Source organism: Corvus moneduloides, chromosome 2 (genome assembly GCF_009650955.1).
Source record: "Corvus moneduloides isolate bCorMon1 chromosome 2, bCorMon1.pri, whole genome shotgun sequence".
NCBI lineage: Eukaryota > Metazoa > Chordata > Aves > Passeriformes > Corvidae > Corvus > Corvus moneduloides.
In genome coordinates this window covers 80,589,428-80,614,625 of record NC_045477.1, presented here as the reverse complement: position 1 = coordinate 80,614,625, position 25,198 = coordinate 80,589,428, and the positions used below count along the sequence as shown (strand labels likewise).

The 25,198-nt window shown below is 37.4% G+C and overlaps 1 protein-coding gene across 4 annotated transcripts in view; it reads left to right on the top strand.

The window, feature by feature from the left end:
- The window catches only part of DZIP1 (DAZ interacting zinc finger protein 1), a 40,944-nt gene that overhangs the window by 11,998 nt on the left and 3,748 nt on the right, over positions 1–25,198 (top strand). For 2 of the 4 annotated variants that reach the window (XM_032100050.1, XM_032100051.1), the window contains 13 exons: positions 1,216–1,377; positions 2,055–2,192; positions 3,163–3,225; positions 4,429–4,569; positions 6,874–6,922; positions 8,223–8,282; positions 14,749–14,808; positions 17,805–17,950; positions 18,239–18,434; positions 20,796–20,925; positions 21,780–21,830; positions 22,659–22,861; positions 23,212–23,342. In XM_032100050.1, coding sequence (XP_031955941.1) covers positions 1,216–1,377; positions 2,055–2,192; positions 3,163–3,225; positions 4,429–4,569; positions 6,874–6,922; positions 8,223–8,282; positions 14,749–14,808; positions 17,805–17,950; positions 18,239–18,434; positions 20,796–20,925; positions 21,780–21,830; positions 22,659–22,861; positions 23,212–23,342 — 1,530 coding nt within the window. The remainder of the gene's footprint in view (positions 1–1,215; positions 1,378–2,054; positions 2,193–3,162; positions 3,226–4,428; positions 4,570–6,873; positions 6,923–8,222; positions 8,283–14,748; positions 14,809–17,804; positions 17,951–18,238; positions 18,435–20,795; positions 20,926–21,779; positions 21,831–22,658; positions 22,862–23,211; positions 23,343–25,198) is intronic. The other 2 variants (XM_032100053.1, XM_032100054.1) reach the window with 2 other exon arrangements.

Below are 25,198 nucleotides of genomic sequence, written 5' to 3'. Positions count from 1 at the left end.
TTCCTAGTTGTACAGTGATTGCATGTTATAGTTAGGGAACAAATTCAGAGTGAATGCTGTGATGCAAGATGTGTTTCCTAAAAAAATATGTATGTCCTGGGCAGTGAAATGCAGAACTTTAAACTATTTGAGATCTATATAAAAATGCATCACTATGTAATGGAATGGTTGAAGCAATCTAACAGATAAAGTGGGGTAAATGTATATGGGGATAAAATGGTTCTAATTGGGTTCTGAGCTGAGTGCTATTACTGAAGGGCAAGATCTAAGCTTGTGATACATAGTCCTGTGGAAATATTTGTAGCAGCTAGCAAAGAAAATCAAATATTACCACTTATTCTGAAAAATCCCTGTGCAAGCCACAGCCTAAATACAGTGTATGAGTCTCGTACCTTCATCTCAAAAAGGATAGGACAGAAATATAAAAGTTACGGAGATAGGCTACAAAGATGATCAGTCAGTATTTAGAATGACTGAGTATGCTGAGAGTTGACAGTCTGAAAAAGAAACAACAGGTTGACGAAGATAGAGGGTGAGATACCTGTGAAGTCATGAATTACACAGAGTAGTGATGAACAATTCCCTCTGTGCTCCAGTTCAGGGCTCAGAATCCTTCAAATGTACCTAGCAGGAGCTAGATTCAAACAACAACAAGAAAAGTACTTGGCTCTTCATGCAGCTTGTGGAGCTCGTTTGCAAAAGGTGATGCAGCCACAGGGGATGACTGCAAAGTGTATGAAGAGAAATGTAGTGAAAGTTATGCAGTTAATGAAGGTCACAGAACTTCAGGCTGAAGTTCACAGAACTATCAGGCTGAAGAAGTCCTCTGAAAACAGTTAGCAACTTGGAGACTGAAGGAGAACATGCACGTTTGCTTGCCCCAATATTAATCTTCTTACTTACACACTTAATGCCTTTGTGAGAAACAGGATGCTGAACTAAGTGGATCTTTGATATGACCAGGTAAGGTCATTTGTGTTTTATTCAGTGAAAAATAATGAACTGCCAAAACTTTTTGAAGCATACTTGTTTTGCTAGCAAAATGTATAGTTTGCTACCCTCAAATTCTTGGAAAAACTGGTGGTTTTTATGTTTTTTGATGTCACAATATTTCCCAAATATTGAAAGCGACTGCGTTCCACATGTAGTTTGGGAGCTTGTGTTTGTATTGAATGTGAGGAAAAATAACAAATAATGTTTTTTTAACAATTTCAGGAATGTGAACAGCAAAAATCAAAAGAAGAAGAAATCCTACAATCATTTCATAAATGGAAAGATGAGGAAAGAGAGAAATTGGCTGATCAAATAGAAAAAGTGAAAGAGATGTTTATGAAAGAGCTTAAAGAGTTATATTCAAGAAATTCAACCTTAGAAAACGTAAGCAATTTAAATTTTCTAACATTTTAAGGCATGAATCCCTTACAGTAGATGGCAGTGAACTTCACGTATTTGAAATGTGATATAGTCATTGTAAAGGTCTTCCTACAGAACTCTAAAAATAATGATTGAATGGTAGCCACAGCTATATCTTTGTGTACTGGTATTTTATTAACATAATTTCAGGTTTGTGCTTTTTGTAATTTAAAGGATTGTTTTAGAAGAATGATTGATCCCTTCAGCAACTGTGTCAGTTTTTCTTTACTCCTCCGCCTTTGAATGCCTGTTTATGGATTAGTAGATATTGTTGTGGTTGCTGCATGTTAGGTATCCTTATGTTAATATTCTCATAAGTGTCATGGAGGAAGCTAACCTCTGCATTATAGTCCTGACAGAATTTGTGTGTTTTCAATACATGCTTTGGAAATGCTCACTAGGAAGGGAACCATAAAACTATGGCTGAGAACAAATCTGCATGGCATTACCAGAGTAGCTTATATTTTGTAGCTGCTAGGTCCTGTGTACTTTTACAAGTCATATTTATGTTCGATGTAGATACTATTAATTATGTGAAATTTGATAAATGCTGAACTCATGAGAAATGGGAGAAGTACCTGATGCAATCTCTGCATAACTGTGTTTAAAGAAAATTTTGTATTCCTCCTCCCTTCTATTAGCAATTGTTAGAATTACAAAAGTCCAATACGCAACAAAAATCCAATTTAGGAACACTGAAAGACAGCCATGAATTTACAGAGGAGAAACCTCAGCGTCTTCAGGATCATCCAAATGTGGTTAGATTTCTGGACAAACAGGTAACACTGTAACTTAATGTATTGCTTTTGACAGATTACTTGTGTTCTTTTTATTTTTGTTCATCTCTGAGTTGGATATGAAATCCATAAGTAAAATTTTCATTCTTCTCAATGCCAAAAATAGCTGTTTTTAAAAATTTAATACTATTTAATCCTATCCATATAATGGCAAGCAAGGATTTATTTTCTTTATCCTTTATAAATGAAGTAATTGTTATTTATTGATTTTCTCGTATTATGATTAAATATATCTATCTTTGCCAAATATGGAGGCAATTCAATTCCAGAAGTCTCTAATAATTAAAGCATTTATGTCTACTGATCTGTGAGGCCTCTTACTGAAAAATTGGAATATTCCATTTCCCAAGATGAAAATTAGGAAACCTTCTGACAGGATTTGCCAACCTGTGTCTTTTTTTTTTTTCATGGTTTTTGGGATGTGGAGGTCTTTGTTTATTGCTGGTATTGTACAGAAGTTTGGTCACTTCTGCTCAAAGATGTGCAAAACTTAGTTTTGCTTTATGGGTTTTTTATTTCATCAAAGAAAATCGGCTTCGCTCTAAAACTCATATGTTAATATTGGAGTTTTGTCATTATTACGCAAAATACATTGCTAATGAGTGCTCAAAATTACGTTATTTAGAGGGAAAACCCCCTGTTCTTACTACTCTTTTTGTTAATACACAGATTAATGCATGTCAATACATCAAAATGCTTGTGTATTTCTCACTCACTGTGACTGCATATACAAATCAAAGAGCAAATACAGTTTCTAGAGTGATTGGTAGGAAAACCACACTCAGATATATAAATCATGCTGATAACTGTTCTGGGCATTAAGTACTGCGTTACTCAAATTTCATATAATCTGTCATCTTTGTGGTATTTATGCTTTATTAGAAAAATAAAGCTGCATATATCGAACTAAGTGTGTTGTTAACAAGAATTAACATGGATTTCCTCTATGCAGGAAAAAAAGTGGACATCTTTAGTACAAGCCCTCCGTCATGACCATGAGACAGAAAAGTCTGTGGTAAGTGGCACAGCAAACCGCTTACGCCTAAAGGAGACGTTTTTCTTATTTTATTGCCCTCTCAGTAGTTCTTGATATGCTCTAGTACATCTGCTAGATATCAAGAGTTTGTAAGAGTGTGTCCTCTTAGCTGTATTTATCATCTCGGTGTTTCACGGTAGGATCTTGGTGTTTCAGTTAAGGCCAGGGTTGAAACTGAATTTATCATTTCAGAATCTGACAGAAAACTGAAACTGTATCTGTATTTTGAAGAGTTTACAGCTGATTCTGTGACCACTGTATTACACAGTACTTTCCGTGTTACATGGGTAGGCTGAATAGTTGAGGTATGACTTGCCAACATGGAGCTTTCATCCACCCTGTACCTGCTGCTACCATGGACCTATGGCATATGTCTCAGTCTTCTTTTTCTCCTCTCTATCACTTCTCTATTGCTTTTTCTGTTGTAGCTTTCTAATCCAGAATCTGCACGGCTTTTCCAGGAAAAAACACCATGGCATTTTATTTTGCATCAGTTTATATATTTTACTATACAAAGCTTTATTCCTCAGATTTTTTTTTATGTCTGCATTTCTTTTTAATCTCTTTCCTGCTTTGTTTCTCTTGCTTCTTTTCCTTTCATTTTCCTTTCATCTGCGTGACCATGTAAGAACTGAGCAGATCATAGTGGTCTGACCAATGCTTCTCCTCCTCTGGCAAGAAAACATTGGGGAGGAACCATGGAACAGTCCTCAAAAAGGATGTAGTTAAAGATACACCCACATACAGTGCAAGAATAGAATAAGGGAGGAGTAATGTAAGTATTACTTTTGGGATGGTGCACCTAAATAATATTCCTTTTCTTCCACATTCAGAGTTAATATACTAGGTTTATTATACAAATTCACATATCACCTCTTTAAAGAATCATTATTTGACACTATTTATAATTAAAACTTTTTTATAGGTTTATACACTTTTTCCTGCAATCTTATTTTTAGGCAATCTCAGCAATGTGTTTGTATGTCTTCTTCTTTGTGTTGAGATTTTGGTAGTCTTCCTTGTGTAATTAAAAAGTGATCCAGACAACTGTTTTATAATACATACAGAAAGTGTCTAAGTTAAAAGTATCTAAGAGTGACACTTGCTTCTTTAAACTTTATAGCATTAAAATACTTTGTATAGTATTAATATGATATTACTTTTCTTCTGATTGCTTTCTAGCTACTGTCACAGATTGAGACAATTAAAACATCAGCGAGAGAAGACCTGAACAAAAATAACATCTTTTACAAGAGGAAGATAGAAGAATTGGAGCAGAGGCTTCAGGAGCAGAATGATCTAATTATTAATCAGAAGACTCAGGTCTGTTTTGTGAAACACTCTTGTTTCAGAGAGCACAGGACACAGAGAAACACTACGCTGGCATTTGGTGTTGATGTATCTCTGATTGCATGTTTAATATTCACAGTTTGTAGTAGTATTGCTGGAGTGTTTTGGTTACCCTTTGGAAATCATGTTGAAAAATAAGAGTAGATCTGGAAAAGAGACACAGGAATGTAAACCAGGAATTAAAACACATTTGAGAAAGAGAGGCTTAATAAACCAAAAATTTTTTATAGTGAAAAGGATTTAATCTGCGACTAAGTAATCATAATGAGATCTAGTGTTTGAAATCTGAAAATACATTACTTCTCACACTAGAAATGAAGTATCATATTCATTACTGTGAAAATAATTATTTAAAATATTACCATGTGAAATATAACAACACCAAGTGCCAGATTCTCCACCTGGGATGGGGTAATCCTGGTTATACCCACAAATTGGGGAACAAGAGGCTGGAGAGAAGTCCTGCAGAAAGAGATGTGGGGGTTTGACGTGGTGTCAAGTTGAATATGAATCAGCAGTGCCCTGGCAGCCAGGAGAGCCAACCTGAGAGTGTCCTGGGGGGCATCAGGCACAGCATCTCCAGCTGGTTGAGGGATGTGATTGTCCCACTCTGCTCTGTGCTGCTGCGGCCTCACCTCGAGTCCTGTGTGCAGTTTTGGGTGCCTTAGTATAAAAAGGGCACTAGACTATTTCAGTGCATCCAGAGGAGTGCAAACAAGATGATCAAAGGTCTTGAGGGCAGCTTAGGAGGAGCAGCTGTTGTTACTTGGCTTGGTCAGCTTGGAGAAGACAAGGTTGAGAGGTGATCTTATCACAGCCTCAAGGGAGGCAGTGGAGGAGGAGGTACTGATTTCTTTGGTGCCCAGAGATAGGACATGAGGAAATGGGATGAAGCAGGAGAGGTTCAGACTGGACATTAGGAAAGAGTTCTTTGGTTGGGCACTGGAACAGGCTCCCCAGGGACGTGATCACGGCACTAAGCCTGTCAGAGTTCTTGGAATGCCTGGATGATGTTCTTAGGTTTAAGTTTTAGGTAGTCCTGTGAGGAGCAGGGAATTGGACTTGATCCTTGTAGGTCTCATCCAGCCTGAGACAGTCTATGATTCTATGTTTGGGAATGAATTGTTTTTGCCTAAAATAAGGTTTTGTTGAAACATAACTGTAGATTTTTTGAGGTGATTGGTGGGTGAAGATCTGAATAGTCTGGAGTTTAGACTATGGCACGATTATGTGGCCTATTCCGCTATTAGATGGAGTTCTTTAAGCATTCTTTGTAATCAACACCTGATTTTACACATTTTGCTTGAGATCAATGTTAAACCTATACTTGAATGCTTAAAGAATGGAAAGATAAATGATAGCTTTTACATCTCCACCTTAACAAATTTGATAGCTGGAGAAATGGACGACTTAATCATAGATGAATTTCCTTCAATAAAGTGACCTTTGAAAGATAAAAATATGACCACAGATGTATAATAGGTTCAGAGGGATCCAAATTTGGTATTTGTGAAATACAGTTGTGCAGATCTACATTCTCAGTTCCTGGAAAATAGAAGGGTTTGAGAAATAGCAAACACTTTTGCAGAATACAAACTTAATGGACAATAAATAGGAGCACTACTGGCTATAACCAAACTGATAAATAAAAGAGGATCAGAGTCCAAAATCTTGTGCCAACTCCACGTGACACTGACTGTGTGTTTGCATGAATTGTGTTCTTCTCTTTGGGGAACTGGAGTGCAGAATATTGTTTTAATGATATAGGATTCACAAGTTTCCTGTTTTCTTTAGATCACATTACAGCCAGCGTGTTTCCTTTACTCTGTCAGTTCAGTGCTTGTACTGGGGTGTCAAATACACAAAACAATAAAGCAGAAAGGAGAACTGTTCATGCATTTAAAATCAATGTGTAATTAAACACTCCAGTGTTTCCCCAGAGTGGAAGCTAGGCTTGCAAAATGGAACATGAATTGCTGAGGAAGAAAGTATTGAAACTCTGAAGTGCTAAGTGGCCCATAAGTCTGTTCTCATTTTACTTTTTATCTTGTAATAGCAGGATATACAAAGCATGAGTTCACATTAAGACAAAAAGCATTCATTAAGCATGAACAAAATATACATTGAGCACAGAAGTAGTATTTTTCTCTCCAAATCATAACCAATAATTTCTGTTATGGAATGGTACTGAAACTAGGTATTTTATGCTAAATGTTCATTCTAGATATTGATCCTTTACATTTGTATCTATTAATGTATCTGTGTTTTCTCCTTTAGATAAAAGAATTGTCCACAAAACCATCTCCAAGTGTTAAAACATATGATGGTGAGTACAAACTGTAAGAAAAAACAGACTTAGTTTCTGATTTCTGCAGCCTGGCTGAAAGAAATATAGACATGAACTTGACTAACAAAATACTGAAATAAAATCAGTCCTGGAAATGTGTTTGTTTTTCACAGGGTACCTACCTGTTTCCATGCCACGATTTACAAAGATCATGTTTTGTAGCTGTAGAGACTTCTAATATACAAAGTTGATTGCTTGAGTAGTGAAGAGACGTGAAATAGAAAACTCTATTTTGTATTACATAAAAAACTTCTGGATTTGCTTTATGAAGTGTAATTTTAATTTTTTTTTTTTCATGCTTAGCTGTCCTTAGGCTGCAGAACTCACAAAAGGGAAAATACTGAAAGAGTAGACAAAACTGATTAACTTGTCAGTTAAGACACAGATGTTCAAAGAATGTTAGAACTCTGATATTTTTTGTCTGTGCAATGCTTTAACATCTGAAGTCTATTACAAATAGCTAAACGTGATAATAGTGTTTTAGGATGTTATTCTGCACCACAAACACCCATATAGTTAATGCTGCAGTTGCAGTGACTTGAAGTGAGTTTATTGCAACAGGTGATGACAGGTGAATTCATTCTGATCCCTTTTTGGAAACCATTTTGCTGTACTAACAAGGGACTGGCTTGGACTGATTCAAACAGCAGGGAGTAGGTTTAGTTTGAGGAAGGCATAGTAAGAGCGTGGCCATGTGGCTTTTTAACTGTAGCTGGTCATACTCATTCACACAGAAGCACAGACAAGTAAAAGTCCATGGCACACAGGCAAATTTGCTCCTAACCCCAAGCTGATCTGAGGAATGTAGGATTGAAGTGCTAATTCACTCCAAGGCAACACCCTGTATGTGGTCTACAGATGTATGAGGGTTTGCACTCATTGATGTCAAGTGTGGATGCTGCAGATCCTCTCTGGGGATTACAAGCCTCAGTCAAGCTGGTCTTGGCTAAGTAGCTTTGGGCCAAGACTTCTCTGTGACACAAAGACAGCATGCACTCATGACCAAAGAGATGATCCCATTCTAGTTCAGTGATGATTTAATTAGTAGTTTCTTTTCCTGATTCTAGAAGTGTTAAAATGGTTAAGCATATATAGAGATGTACTTTTATGTGTTGAAGGAACGGTTTTTACTTTGTAAATATTTTATTTTTTCCCCATTAATGTAAAAAACCCCCTATTTTATAAATATGATTAAATATTGCTACATCTAAGAATCTGTATTTGTTACTGTTTACTATAATACAATTCCATTGGTTTTTTTACTATTATGCTATTTTAGTGAACACTCCTGTAGAGCGTCTTCAAGAACCTAAACCAAGTCCATCAGTTGCCACACATGGTAAGTTTTTTTTGATAGGTCCAGATCCAGTACTTTCAAATCTAACATTCTCTCTTCTCAGATATGTTGCTTGTCAAATCATAGCTCTAAGAGTAGTTATATTGAAAGATCATCATTTGAATTGCTTTGCTGTATGTCAGTGTTGAGAATTTCTATGAAGTAATTATAAGGATGCACTACTGAGAAGAATAAATGAAAAACAAATAAAAATATTTTGAGAATATTTCCTAGCATGTATATTATTGAAGCACTGAGATGAAATTTACTGGGGAAAAAAAATGTTTTCTAATGGAAAATATGCTTATCTGATATATGCATAAACTGGATACATACATATATCTACTGGAATTCGTATAGGGAAACATGTGGAGATGTTTGTTTAAAAGTATTTCCCATGTGATTTCAAAAGGCATGGAGTAAAAATACGGAAGAAATAATCAAAATAGACAGTTATCTTGTCCTAATTCTTCCAGAGTATATCTGTGGTTATGTATAGGTCATTATTTAAGTATTCTAACTTGCGACATTGTGGTATCCTTTAGAAGGGGAGTGGGGGGTTGGAGCTATATTTACATTGTTTTGTACTTTGTGAAAATAGTTTGGGTTTTTTTAAAGCAGTATACAAATTAATGGACAGTGTTGTTACCATACCAATATTCTGCCATCAATTACTTCTTTATTTTCATTGTAAAAGGAAAGTAATGAAAAATGAGCAAGCAAAATGTTTAGAAACAGTTTATTAATTTGAATTATAATTAAATAATGGGTTTTTCTAATTGTTTTTCTTAATTTTTAAACTTGTCACAGGGAGACTAAATGGAATTTGTCTGTGAAAAATGTAGATAATTTTTCTTTTTTGACAACTAGAAAAAGTTCTGAAAATGCATCTGTGGAGAAGGGGCAGTATACATCAAGCTTTCGATGACTTGATGAGGAATGAAAAACTGATGTAGTGCTCATTTCAAAATATTTGTCATGGCAAGAATTATTTTAAAAAGGAAAATTGATCATATTATTGCTAATTACTCTATGGTAACATTTTTTCTTTCTAAACTATGCAAGGTTTAGCAGTTCATTGCTTGTAGCTTTTTAAGCTAAATTATATGGATGAATATTATGTAGACAAAAGTAAGAATATATTAAGTATAGAGAATTAGTAATAGCACTTTAAGCAATTAATTCTTTTTCATTTAAGCCAGCCTCATTACACCAAAACAGTAGTGCTGGTTCTGGCTAAGAAATCTCATGGCATGTAGCTTAGCAATTGCCCTGAATTTAAGAGCTACGTTTTATGAAGATCATTGCTGCTAAGGACTTAGCCCCGAAGTTGGTGAAGCATTACTTACTTGGTGCGTTTGCTTTCATTTGTACTGAGGACAGAAGCAGTCCTGTGAACATTAGTATTTTTTGTACTCTGACAATTTAAATCAGCTCGTTCAGATCTTTCATGATTTCTTGCTGCTTCAAATATGAAGTTTATGACATCTTGTGAAACTTCTCAAGATAGAAAAGGCTGCTCCTGCCGTTGATACACAGATTCACCATCAGTTTATTATGAAACCTCAAAGAAGGTGTTCCCTTCAGATTCCTTTGCTGATTACTATTTTATTTATCTCTGCAGGTCTCTCTGTCTGTCCCTTTTCTTCCCTTCTGGATTTTTTTTAAACTTGCCCTACCTAATTTTCTGGAGGTTAGCAGAAGTTATGGTGTCTTTCCCGAAGTTTTCAGGACTCCTCAAGGGATTGACTTACTGAATTAAGACATCATGGCTGCATCTCATGCCTTTATGAAAATGAAAGCACTTCCTGGTAACTCCTGTAGACAAATTTATTCAGCACAGATCATCTTATAATTGCCTGCATATAAAATATCTTCATTCTTTTTTTTGAAATTAATTCTAGAAAAGGCTCTCTAATGAGAACTTAAGTACACTTTTCAAAGCCGCTCAGAAGCTTTTGCATCCTAATATTTGTTCTGCACATCTTAAATCTGTGTTATGAAAAGATACCCAAGTTACAAATGTGAGTTATCTTAGGTGTAAAGTAAGAGAATAACTATGTTAGTCTGGTGTTTTTGTGTTAACATTCCTGACTTGTGAGAGCTGGTAGAGCTCCTTGAATGCCATCCTGGCAGACCATTCTTCTGTCCATTTCTGGGCTATCAGTAGGGCTTTGTGCAGATACAACTTAGGTCTTACTTTCAGAGATTACTTCAGTCTCACAAAAAGGCAACAGATTAATTATGATTTAGTTTTTTGGATTATATTTTTAAATTAGGTTTTGGCTCCTATATTACTCTTGAAATGTTGATACTTGTTCAATATTTAATCTTTATTAGGTGAATGATATTCAGTGGAATTGAAGACGTAGTTAAAAAGCAAAGCTACCAATTAGATTGTCCATTAAAACCTGTATCTCAGTCTACAAACACGGTGTGGACCAAGGCTCAGCTACCACTAGGGACATAGCTGAAGCATGTGAGGAAAACTTAGTCAAAGTACTTACTCCTCCTAGACAGTAAACAGAGAAAAGGGGCACCTTCAGTGTTTGGTTCAGGTGAATTAAGATCTGAATGCTCTTTGAAGTTGCCTGTATCTCTTCGATGACTGTAGAAGGAGTCTGAGGTGACTAGGCTCCTAACTTAGAGGCCTCAGGTAAGTGTCCAAAAAATATCATTCTTAGGAATATTGGTTTAAAATTAGTATTTCTGCTGCTTATGTGCAGTATGTGGCTGTATATTGATTAGTTAGGAAAATAAAACACATGAAGTGCATTAATTCAAAAATAATGGTCCAAATTACAGGTATCATAGATTAAATCTGGCAGCTCTTTGTATGTGTAATTTGAGTGTAAATTAAAGGAGTATATAATGAGTGTAGCCATGGCTTACATTCCTTACACCTTCAAGAAATGCAGTAGTTTACAAAAAACAAATTTTACATTTTTTCCTAAGTTTTTACCTTGCAAGTGCAAAGTGCTTACTGTAGATGACACTACACCATAGATTATTTTAATGCTTCTGTTAAGGCTAAAAGTTCTTTAGCATTTCATATTTCAAAATAAATGGATGGGATTTGTTCTTTAAATGTTGGCCAGAAGACTGCTTTCCCAATAGCACTGTCAGAATATTGGGGAGTTTTTTAACTAGTAGATAAGAACAGAAAAATAATACATGATGTACATGAAATATACACAGTCTGAGTCCTTCATTATTGTTAAATATATTTTCCTATTCCACCTGCATAGAAATTGTCTTCAAATACATTTTAAAACAGGTAATTACTTCTGAAAGTATGCTGGGCACATTATTTTTCAGTAGCATAATTATCCACTAAGAAGTTAAGGTAACCTGTACATCCCGTCTGTGTCTCTACACATACTAGCTGGCAGAAGAGATACTCTGGAAGATGTGGGATGATAGACACGCCACTGCTGGCCTTAATGGTGGCTAGAATTAATATGGCTGATCAGATGGCCAGAAGAAGCACATCTCTGGTAAACATAAGGAGAGGACTCCTTAAGGGGGGGTCATCTCCACACCTGTCTATAAACCAGAGTAATGTTTTCTCTTACCTGTGATTCCAACATGATATTTAATAGATACCTCTTAGAATATGTGTACAGTGAAGAGAAAGAAAAGGCCTTCTTATGTCAGAGAAGTTGGTGTTTTCAGGTGTTGTACTCTCTCATGCCTTAGCATTTGATCTCCTCTGTTACCATGCACTGAACAGCAGTACTACATGTAACAGTAGTGCATTTCTGAGAGGGTCTGCTCTTGCAAATGTTCTTAGTAATTACTGGTTTTTCATTTCCTCTGTTTCTGGTACACTGAGGAAGGGGAGCATGCACCTTTATGCCAGATCAGCAGACTATTTTCAGGTCTGAGTTCTGGGGACTGGACTTTTCCTGTTACATTAAGTCACTTGGCAAGGGTTTGTGCAGAGATGAGTCAGCCCCTTTAAGCAGAGAGCATTTGAGTAAAGTACAGGTAAAACAAGCATAGATTCAATCCAACTACACAGCAACTGCCTTACTGACCAGTAAGTCCAGCCAAGAAACTTGGCAGCCTTGGTGCCCATGGAGCTAAATTAAATCCTCTCAGAACATTCCGTCTGTGCTTCAGGCTCTGTCCTTCTAAACAGATGCATTTCAGGCACTTGGGAATGATTCCAAACTGTGTCTGAAAATTGTTTTGGAGAATCTTAGCTGCTGAAGAGCAGCAAAGTGCCAGGAGCAGTAGTGTGGAGGATTGCATTCCAGTACCTAGAAATTCTCTGGCCGCTGATAAATTTTACAGCTTTAGAGATTGAAAAACCAGAAGCCCACTTGTCTCTCAGAGTTTTTCCTAAGATATCTTGATATTTGCATCTTGTTATCACTTGTGATGGTATAAGAGGCATTTTTTTAGAACTTCTTATTTAGTAGAAGTTCTGCAGGAGCAAATCTTGAGTCTGGTAACTGGCTTGGAAAAGCAGGTGAGGAGCTGAATATCACCACAGGTGTGGAAGGCATGGAGAGAGCAGCTCCCATAACCAAGCATTTATGCCACCAGTTTTAATCCCCTTCTCTTGGGGAATATTGGAGATGTGGCAGTGTCATTAGCTCCAAAAGCTTGTTTCACTGCGATTACCTGTCACAGTGCATCCATGTTTGTACCTGGAGTACAAGGAGTGCCAAAGAGCATCCTCACTGCAGCATCACGTCCTCTGCCTCTACCCATACAGTGTAACAACCATTTATAGTGCAAGAGGTTTTTTGTGAAGGGTAGGGCAAATGCATGTAGGCCCAAAATATTGACCAACAAATTGTTTTCTCTTACAATGCCTGTAATTGAATGCTGAAAGTACAGTTTGTGTATCTGTTTTTATTGTGAACCCTAGAAGGCACTCAAGCTCTAGTTTTCATTAGTACCAATTAATTTGTAGAAGGTGAATATTAACATTTTAAAAACCTGAATGTTTATTGGTCTGCATATAATGATTTTCAAGCATGTCTTATATCTGAAGTTTATGAAGTTGTAAATAAACTGTACTCTGGCTTCACTTTTGTGAAGCAAATTGTACCTGACAGCCTATAGAATGATAAATTCAGTGTGTTTAGGAAGCTGTTTTCAGCAGAGACATTTCAAGAATTCTTTAAAACACATGATAGTACTGAAGCTGACTCAGCTGGAGTGATTAAAGATTTTTAAAATTGGTTTTATTGGGAATTGTCATATATATGTATAAAATCTCTATCTTGCACATATGAACTCAGTACTTAATAATTCTTAGGAATACTGAGTTAATATATTTTTCCATATATTTTTGAGGTTTACTTTGTCCATTTCACTTGTCTTTTTTAAACTTTTAGTATAAAATTGCACATAGACAATATTCTAAAATCTTTAAAAATTGCTTTTTATGAGAAAAGAACAACAATATCGATTTACATAATCCTGGGCAGCCCTGTCATTGTAGATGTCTAAAAATACCCCACTTGACTTAACTGCTGCCATTCCAGAAGTTGTGTGGCACATCAGTCAACCTTGCACTGATGGCTTAAAGTTTTGGTGTATCTGGAATGACACCATACACCTGTGTTTGGACAACAGAATCACTCCTTAAGTGATGTGCTGGTTTGGCCCAATCTAGAAATACATGCTCTGAGAGAAGGTAGGCTATAACCACCCCTCCCCCACCAGGTTCGGGAAAAAATAAATTTTCCTCGAAGGAAAGTGAAAGAGATAAAAACTATTTATTGAACAAACACACAGGAAAAGGAAAATAATGCTAAATAATAAAACCTCCCGCTCTGCTGAGAGAAACCTGGGAAAATTTCAGAGTCCTTCCGTAGTCTTTCTCTCCCCCTCCTTGGAGCTGGGACGGGGTGGTGGGCCCACCTCCAGGGCCAAGGCCTTGGTGGAAATTCCTCCCGATGTATTCTGATGTTGAAACAGTCCAGCAGAGAGAAAAGGGAAAAAATGAAGTCCCAAGAAAGCAAAAGTTCAACTCTCCAAAGGAAAAGGAGCTGAGGAAAAAAAAACTGCCAAAAGCTGGCTGGAAAGAAAAGCAAAACCGGGTGCTTCCCTTCCCTCCTGCTCTCCTGCCACAGTTGGTAAAAAAAAAAAAAAAAAAAAAATCTTTGTGTGACCTTGAACAAGCTACAAACTGCTTTGAAAAAGTTTTGCTCAGTTTAAAGGCACAGAAAGGCATAAAATTAATTCCTGGGCATGGGGCAGTGATAGGGGATGCACATCACAAAGTCACCCCAAGACAAGTGACTATTGTATTAGAGTCTCCTCTACAAAAATGTACCCCCAAGGCAGTAAAGAGTCATGTTGTAGTGGGTTTGTGATTGTTAAGCAGGTTGTCAGCAGTCAAGAAAGTTGACATCAGTGTGGTGGTTTTTTTCCTGACTTTCCCTCTCTGGACCTTGACCTTCTTCTGTCCTTTTTGTCTGGTGTTCCTGTTCTTCCTCATTATTAGAGCAGGCACCCTTGGTGCATATGCTGGAGCCCATAGAGGAGCTTTCAGAAGAGGAAAAAGGTAATGATTGATTCAGCTCAAAATATACTGGCATGTGTTTCTTGAAAACAAAAGATATTATTTGGTATCTACAGTATTTTTCATTGTATTTCAGTATATTTGTGTGATTTGGGTGAGAACATTGCTTGTGTCAGTCTCTGCTTTGCTATTGCTTGTAAATATTATTATTTCCTTATCCAAGTTCAATGTTTTCGTGAGAATCTAGCTAATTTCTTCAAAGCAGGCACATTCCATATGTCTAAAGGCACTTGAACTAAGCAGAGCAAAAATGTTTGATGGGAGAAAGCCCATCACTAGGAAATTTTTGGTGCTGACACTATTGCAATATGTGCTCACTTCCTTTTTAAACTCTGCCTGAGAGGATGAAGAGTTCAGGTAAAAGGAAGTTGGTGGTGGAGATTGGAGCTGCCAGCTTTCATAAATGCATCACAGATACTTTTACAAGTAATCTGAGTTACACCTACCCATAAGCAGCCACAGCTTCAGCCACTGTTGTGCAATTCGGAGTAAAGTTACATAGCCCAGCATTGGCAGCTGTTGTGCCTCATCCAAGGAGAACTTGGAGAAGGCCACATTTACACTGACAGAACAGAAAGCACTGGTTCATCCTGCATGGTATTCTTCTCCTGGAGGCAGCTAGCAGTACCTTAGGTGAAACACCAAATAGTTGAATAACAAAAAGCTCTTCGTGTGTGAAAATCAAAATCAGTTTTGAACCTTACAGCCAGTGAGTTTAAATTTCAAAGGAATGATGGTGTTTTGAAAACAAAATTGTTGTTTGAATACATTTGTGGGTTGGGAGGTTTCCCCAGGGAAAATCCAGTGACTCTGAACAATCTGAAATAAAGACTGCTTGCATTTTTGCCATTCCTTCTGCTATTTCTCTTGCTTGCCATCTTCTCTCTTGATGGATTGTCTTTGTTTCTTCTGCTGTGCCTAAAGGCATGGCCTGAAGTGCAGAAGAGAAAAAGAAAGAATGCAGTCTGAAAAGATAGACCAAGATTTTTTTGGTTTTGATGGCCATCATTTGTAAGGGAGAGTGTGAAAATTCGTGACTTGGAACATTATTTTCTAGGATTATGTAGGAGCTGAGACAGTGGACCAGATGAAAGGTCCCTTGTCTCAAAAGTTGTTAAATCTAGTATTTAGGGATGAATAACAGAACAGTTCCTTAAATAATTGCTCTGGCAAAGAGGATTTGTCTTGAGTTAATTAGAAAGAATGAATATTGTCATTAATTAGGATAATGCTGGATAGTCTTGTTCCCCTTATTAGTATGTAGTAATTAGGAATTTTAAAATGATTTTAAATGTATCTATTTTATTATAAGGATTAACATTGGAGAGAGAGAGGATTTTCAGAAGGCTCCTGGGAGCCTTCCACTTTAAAATGTCTCATGTATGGCTTTCTGGGAGGATTTTGTTCTGCGTAATGCCATCTCATCCTGATTTGGGATAGTCAGATAGCCCTGCATTTCCTCGAGACCAATTGTTTGCCTCTTCTAGAACTCAGTTCTTCAGACAAATCAGTTTTAATTCCATCTCTGTCAGGGACTGAGTTGTCCACACAGTTCCCAAAACCAGATGAGATTTCAGCCTGATTATGTCCTCTTCAAGACAGATCTAATACTATGGCAGCTGGACTCTCTTTCAGTTTTCATTACCTATAGTTATTTCCAGGACCCCATGGGAAGGCAGTTCCTCAAAACCGCCTAATGTGTCACTTGTGCATCTTGAGACTTTTTTGTCTGCTCTTTAGGGTGCTTGTCTTTCCCTTAAAGAAAAATGAAAAGTAAGAGGAGCTGCTTTCTAATAAGCTGTCATTGTTTACAAATACAAAAAGTGGCACATTTGTTTCAAAATAAAATATGGAATTATGCCTTCATTCCTGTCCTTGTCTGTTGGCTGGTAGATGACTCTGGTGTCCTGTAAGGCATACTGGGGAAAGACAAAGTCCTGCCCGAGATTTACCTGTTATTTCAGGGGAGTTGGGTGTGTGGTTTACAGCATGCTTTCCTGGGATGTTTTATACCCTTTGCCAGCTTTGCTGACCACTGCCAGACAGAAGCAACCATCATGGTTCCACAGATTATTGCTTCATTTACTTTAAGTGGCATTCAGTAAAATTTTAAAATAGACAAGTTCTAAATGGGTGTGTTTTGCTTCTTTACTCCCCTGTATGACCCTGTAATACTTTGGCCTAACTTAAATGTCAGTCTTCATTTTAGATGGAAGAATCTGTCTAGATGGTTCTTTATTTCTTGCATTAGAGTTCTTTATTGACATAAGAGTCATTATTGACACTTAAAGCAAGGGAAAGAGATAGGAACTTCTTTGTCTGCTTTTAAGTATGTATGATGTCATAGACTTGCATAGAAGAAAACTTGACACTGAACTTTGTCCTTGAAAGATTTTTAAAGATGATTATTATCCATCATGTATTTTCTGTGAAACAGTCTGCCCCAGACTAAGGTTTTGTCTTTACCAAGACTTTGGAAAGAGTTACAACTTTGCAAAGATTTAATTTCAGTAGATGATTTTATCAGAGAACATCATCATGTTGCTTGAAGCTTTTCTTGAGAAAAAGTTTGTAGTATTCTTGTTCTGATTTCTGCTAGAATTCAGCTTTTATTTGAAATACCACTTTTAGAGAACTTAAGTATCAGAAGATAGTCTTTCTTCATCAGAAGTTGTCAAGTACAATTCTAAAAATAAAGATCTTTGTTGCTAAATATTCAGCAACGTATCTTTACAATGATTCTGTAACAAGAACAATAAAATGGTGAGTACGAGGTGCTGAGGTACAGTTTCCAAGTGAGCTGGCTTTTGTAAACTAGCCCAAGATTTTGAAAATCATGCAACTCCATATAGATAAATAGTGCACATATATGTCTACACTGTTTCTAAAGAATGCATGCTTCAGTGCAGTTTTTAATTGTCTCATGTACTGTGGATTTTTTAAATATCTCTTAAAAGCATTTTTCCTTCTTATTTCAGAAACTGAGAAAAGTGATCATAAACCAGGTAGAAGTAACCACTATTTAATAAATGCTCTGAAGTCTGATCCTTCTTTAACTAAAGAATTGCGAGTTGTTTTGGAGCAAGCCCTGGAGGAGAAGCTGGAATCCTTGGGAATTAAAGCAGTAAGATGATATTGAATTATTTAAAAGAAGAATGATCTTTGCACCACTTTTCTTCTTTTCTCTTTCACTCCTGTACTACAGTTCTCAACCTATAAAATCCAAGGCTAAATTTCTGTGTTTTAAATAAGTGTAATTCCTCAACCGCTAACCCAAGAGGATGGCCATCAAATTACAGCTGTGGAGGATGTAGCGACACTTGTGAGCAGTGTTACCAACTTCTGTGATTTTTGTACAAGCTTTGTGATATCTGCAGTCGAAAAGAGTTTACAATACAATTTGTTTCCTTAGGGTGTTCGTGGAATATCAAGTGATCGCTTAAATAAAATTTTGCGAGCTGTTGAATATGCCAGAGAACGCAAAGAGAAGCAAGAGCCCACCATTCACGGAATTCGAGAGCATCTTGAACGTCAAGTTAGCTTTCAGGCTGAAGAGAAATCATTATCTTCTAGCAGACCTGCTTCCTGTGTTCAGCTTCCTGGTGAAGGTAACAGTGGATTTTGGGGTTTATTTCATTGTCTTACATTTTATAACTGCTATTTAAGGTTACATTTCTGTAAAGCTGCTTTCCTGCTTTTCCATATCAATGTTCTATATAGTTATGGGCAACTAAACTGTTTTCTTTAAAGGGTTCTTGACATGGTGTTTAACTGCAAATATCTTAGCTCCTATATTGGCAAGATAGATGGTGTTGTGTTGGGAGTGTAACACTTTGGCAGCAAATAAACCCCCTTGCTTTCCAGATGATCCTCACAGATCTGGAGGGCTGGGTACGGCTGGGCTTAAGTTCTGATTTTAGCCAATTCAGCGCTGTAAGTCTGGTCATGTTCCCAGGTGCACCAATGGTGTGGGCTACACTCTAAGTCTGGTCTCATTTTGTGATCACAGATTTGCCAATAGTGACACCTTAGCATCAATCCCTCTTCCCCCCTGGTGGACTGCAGTGGTAAGAGTCATCCAGCCTCCGCCTGATAACCTACCAGCCCCTCAGCATGCCACCATGGCCACATAATCCCTTAGCTACACATCTCATGGCATATCTCATGGAAATCCCTTCATCGTATATCTCATGGCTGTAGGCCTCATTCCTACACTATCCACACCATGCCTACAGTCACACATTCAATTTGGCGCCCCTATCACACCTGTTTAATGGATTTTTGGGGGGGTCTTTGTAGAGCAATTGCTCATACCTCTCCCCCACACCTTTCATTATACCACACCCAGACCTTACGTGTTTCTGACAGATCATTATCCAGGTTTTTACATACATGTCTATGATCAGAGCAAAACATATTAGAGTCAGGATTAACATAGCAGCAACTGGGTGAAGTGGTTTATTTAAAGTTCCTGTAGCTGTGGGTGACCATCTGAAGAGGGGGTCTGACCACTGATGCTGTCCATTTTATTTCTTACTGTACTCTTAACGAGGTCATAAGTAAAATTGATTAGATGCCACCAGGATTGAAATTCCCTTTTAAATTCAGTGGCATTCAGGTTACCTTTCTACTTTCAATGGGCTAAGTGCCCTCATCTCCTTCCCTTATATTTGCTGCCACAGTAAATTTCACAAGTGAGAAGTGTGGGTGGTGCAGAGTGTGCTATAGTTACCATATTTATTAGCTTCTATGGATAGAAGAAGTGAGGGTCTCCACCCTGCAAGTTGAGCTTGTTGATATGTGAACCAAATTTGGTTCATGATGGCAGTAGTTGCTCCTACAGCAAGGATAAGCAGTCCTTAGATGGTTAACTTGATCTTTGGTGAAGATGTACTGGCATCATTCCCAGTATCATTCCTGGAAAGGGAAGACAATACAGGTTTCATCAGGGTTTGTCCAGACAGGTTATCCGTTAGTGGCTCAACTTGTTTAACTGCTTGGACTAATGGTTAAAGTCCCTTTTCCAACTCAGAATATCTCTGTTCTGGGTCTTTCAATGCAGTGGGGCTCAATCTCTCTGGTCCATAAGGGCCAGTGTGAAACCAGTTGCAGTAAGTGCCATATTCTCAACAGAACCGCATTCTGCTCTAGTAGGGCCAATGGGGGGGTGTGGGACCGAGCTGTTGGAACTGCTTCATGGGTTGCTCAGTCCACTCCCATGATTTTCCCTTTTTGAGCAAACTGTATAAGGGATGGGCAATAATAGAGAAACCAGGGATGTTTGCACCAATATCCTAAAGTTCCCATTAACTGTTGTAATTCTTTAAGACTAGAGAGATTCTGGCCATGCACTATTTTTCCAAGGTGTCAGAAGCGGCTCCTTTAATCTATCAGTCTCTGAAGAACTTAACCACCTTTGGGCCCTTGACACTTGGATGTAGGAATGTCTAAGCCTAAGGTTATTAACCCATTCTTCCCATTTTCTGTTGCACACATAACCTCTGTGGGGTCTTCTCCACCTGTTACCTGTGTAACTACAAAAAAAACCGTGTAACTACAGGCCCCACACCAGGTGCTTGAAGAGTCCATTAACCCTAGGTCTGGCCACATTCTAAAGAGCCAGCCTATTAAATGCAACATATGTGTTTCTTTTGGATTGCCAGAAATATATATATACACATTTTATCTATCTGTCTATCTATCTAAACATTAACTGCAGAGTAGCTGTTCATAGCACTAACAATACAATTGTAATCACAGAAAGCAAGGGGGTTTATTTTCTGCCAAATTGCTACACTTTTTAACCCAACACATGGTAACTCTGAACAGCTTGGAAGAAGAGAATTACTTTTTTTCTTCTTTTTTTGTAAAACTATAGCCTGCAGCAGAGACATCTCTAATTGTAGAAATTAAATATGAAAGATACCAAACACTGTTTGCAAGAATGACATAGATAACTTTTCTTGTAGAAAGACACAAGTTCAATCAATTGGGAGTTTCCTCATCTGCCGCACCACAAAAGCCAACAAAGTTTTCTCCATCAGCTCTCCGCCCACCTGGACAAAGACCAATCATCCCTGAGTATGTTTCTAAACCAAAGTAAGAGATGCCATTCTAAAAACACTCATACCTCAGATAACAGTCCTGTGGGTTTGGGTTTTTTGTGGCTGATGTGAACTTTTCCTAAATTGTAAGAATTGAGGAAAGAATTCACATAACTTCTATGTAGGTTACGGGCGGGACGGAGACGGATGGTGACGAGAGATCTCTATAGGCAGGTCTTGGGACACATGCGGTTTATTGCAAAGGACGTGGGTATTGGGGCACTGCTCAGAGCTGCCAGACTCAGCTCTGAGCAGGCCCAAGAAAGCAAGAGAGTAAGTGGGTGAGAGAGAGAGAGAGAGAGTGTAAGAGCGAGAGTGGAAGTAAGAGCAAGAGAATAGAATGGAAGTGTAAGTAGTGAGGAATGTCTGAAGTCCTGGTTACAATACAATAAATCATCTTCTGTACTGAATATTCTAATTGTCACTAACCAATCTAATACAAGATACAAATCCTATAGCATTTACATACAGCCTATAAGAGTTCTTATATTACCATAGAGTGTTACATCTTAACTTCCAAAAACTACTCTTTGGACCCCTTCTGCTGAGCTAGTAGGGTCTGCTCTGACCCTTGGACCTGTTTGCAAGCAGAGGGTATTGTTCCATCAAGAGGGGATTACCTTCAGTCGGCCATACCATTGTTTTCCAGTTGTTCAATAACTAAGACTTGGTATTTCAAAAGCGGCTTTCATTTCGATGTTGCCTGTAGTTTTCATATTCCCAAAATCTTTTGTCAGGCAATCATATTTATAAGTCTTTCCTATTTCATCTTCCCCAACACTTCTATATAAACTTTATGCTTGCTTAGTGGACTGTCAGTCTTGAAATAACTTGTCTCATTATTTTTAGATCCAGGAAGATTCTTGGAAGAGGAATTTCCAGAAAGACGCCTAGCATCACGTATGTTTTGTTCCCTTGCCTTTTTGAAGAAGACATTTTTGGTGACTGAATATTCATGTTTGCCACACAAAAACTATTATTAAGCTAAAATCATAAACACTCTCTGGGCTGCATATTTCATGTTTTGGTTTAAAGTATTACTCCATTTGAGTGTCTTATTATAATCCCTGAAAGATAACATGTTTTTCTTTCAGCATATGTATTCTTTGTTGTGATCGAGAAAGAGATATTCAATAAGATCAATAACTTCTTTTAGTTTCTTTCTTAGATGCTTTTTCTGAGTTAAAAGCATTTGAAGACTTTGATGACCTAATTTTTTCAGTTTATTGCTATTTTCATACTGCAACCAAAATTAAATACAATATGCCATGTTCCATTCACATCAGGTACATTACTTTGCAACTGCCTGCAAAGAAAAATTCCCACATTGTTTTCATTTAACTGATGTCACAACAGACGTTTTGTGGCACAGATTCCTTGACCCTGAAATTTGCTTTACCTGCTGATCCATGAAAGCCTATCTGTGTTTGCCTGGCAAGACTTGTTTTATATTGGTCTCTTGTTTTGTAAAGATGGTTGAGTAAATGGAAAGAGTTGTGTGTATAAGAGACCATTTTGGGATAACTTTCTGAGTTTAATTAGCAGTGTCATTTTTCTTTTAAATTGTTTTTTTTTTTTTGGACAGTTAGAATTTAGGGGAGATTCTGTTTTTTTTCACTAAGCAAAATGCACTTTGTTAGAAAAGAAAATACAAGGAAGCTTAAACGTGTGTGGTGATGCACCCCCTGAAACCCAGTAAGTGCTCGTGTTGTATGTGCTTTTGCTTAGAACACCACCATTCAGTTCAGAGGAAGAAGCTGATGAAGATGACGTTAAACAGCCTTATAGAACACCAGAGATACTACAAAAGCAGTCAAAACCATCAAGCAGCACAGTCCATGCTTTTCAGAAGACTTCTGGCAAAAGCCATGCGGATGGGATGGAGGAAAACAAAACTGAAGAAACTGTAACACTTGCCAAAACTTCTAAAGGTTTTTACTGCATTTGTATATGGATGTTTCAACAAGTGTGCATGGTTTTGCATTTCGTGGTAATATTTCTGTGTTAGAAAACATAATGAAGGCAGACTACCTAGTCTTGAGTGTATATATATATATATATATAAGTGTACACTTTATGTTTTTGCTAATGTGTTTCTATTAGTGTATTACTTAGAAATGTGTATCATGCTCTTCTATATAAATGCAGGAAAAGAGACAATCTTTGTCTCAGAGAGACTTCTTTTACTCATTTTTACTTTGGGGAAGATTTCTAGGGGGTTTATAATAAAGTCCCTCCTTGTGAATGGAAACTGTCAATTTAATTTTTTTCTGAATTTTAGGAACATTTATTCAAAAACTGGCCAAACAAGTTGGAGAGACTCTTTCTAACCATGGAAATAAGAACAAACCGGCTGGAGGAATTAATGTTGCACAGGCATTTATTAAGAAAGAAGAGGTGAAAGAACTGAAGGTATCACTTTTAGTATGCAGCATTATTACATTAAGCAATTGAACTATATGTATGTTACTTTTTCTTTTCATGCTGAAATCATCTTGATGCAGCAAAGAACTTAATTCTCTGAGACAGTTTTGGAATTACAGCTAAGTAGTCTTTTTGGGTACATCTGCACTGGTGTACAGAAAAGTACTAGCAAGTGACCAGTGGCAAGTGACTTCATTCACACTGCTTATTTAGCTGATGCCTTGATTGTTTTGGATCTCTACAGCTCAAAGTTTGGGCACAATCAGTACCATTCTTCTATTCTAGCAGCATAGAGAGCCCTTCTTTACTTTTTTTCCTAGTGTCTTGTTTTGATGGAAGAATAAAGGAATTTGTATATCTAACATTTAAAAACATTATTTCTAGAGCTTTATCTAATATGGATCTCATAAATACATTTTAATGAGAGGAGAAATTCCATTGGTCTTCTGCATCAATCCACAATCACCTACTGCTTTCAGACTACTTCAAATCTGTTGCTGTCCATTGAGTATGGCCTATGTTCACCAACAGAATACTAACACAATGTATTCTTCACCCCTCAGGCTCCTAAGGTCCCCATATTCTCCTCAGTTTACAGTTCTGTAATTGGTGAAGCATTTTGCCACAATCTGGTGTCTTTGCCTGAACAATTTTTAAAAGGAACAAAAGTTACTCCAAATGCAAAGTCAACAGCAGCTAGTGATTTTATTTCACTCTGAGTAATTGTTACTAGATTGAAGTAGACAGACAGGTACTAGTTCTAGCATTCAATACAACATTTTTTCACTAAATTAGCAAATAATAATTACTGAGAATCCTGTTATCCATAATAAAACTGATACCTTAGGGCTTCCTGACTGTGAGTTAAATCTGAAATTCATCACTCCCCCCAAAACCAGTGACACTTCTATTTCAGTTTCCAGAAAAGAGTGATTGTCTTAATTAACTTTGGCAGTGAGGGTAGCATAATCACATTTAGCCTGTGTCCTTGTAATTGCCATTGATGACACCTAAGTTGTCCATTGACTGTGTGGGAGCTGCAAATCACACTGGACTCAAAATTATCAATTCAGACATGACTATTACAGTGCAATTTTCTATCCAGTGTTACTTCCAAATTCTTTGTAATGTCAGATTTTATAAGACTGTAAAATGTTCACAGTTAAATTGGCTGGATTTTGTGAAGATCTTTAGATGGTGGGCCATTGTGTTCAGGAATTTGGGCTTCAAGAGCAAAGACCTGTAGCAAAATAAGCCTTAAAATCTATGTTTTAAAAATGCTCTGGTTTTCACTGATAATCTCCCTTCCCACATCTTTCAAACCCCTGAACCTTAGCATAAGTATTGGGGGAATGAAATCCCTCCTATTGTGGTAGAAGGTCGAGTTTGAGACCCCCAGAGAAGCCTGAACTTACGTAAGTCCGTGGGACCCAGTGAGATGCTTCCCAGGGTCCTAAGGAAATTGGTTGATATAGTCACCAAGCCACTTTTCCATGATAATTGAAAAGCCATCGCAGTTGGGTGTAATCTCTGACTGAAAAAAAAAAAATAAACCCATTTTTTAAGAAAGAAAGAGGACCCTGGGAACTACTGACTTGTTAGTCTCACTTCTGTGCCTGGAAAGATCATGGAACAGATCCCTCTGGACAGAAAATTAGACTGTCATGAAAAGACAGTAGGTTTAGATTACATATTAGGAGGAAATTCTTTACTGTGAGGGTGGTGAGGCACTGGAACAGGTTGCCCAAAGAAACTGTGGATGCCCCGTCCTTGAAAGTGTTCAAGGCCCGGTTGAAGGGGGCTTTGAAAAGCCTGGTCTAGTGGAAGGTGTCCCTACCCATGGT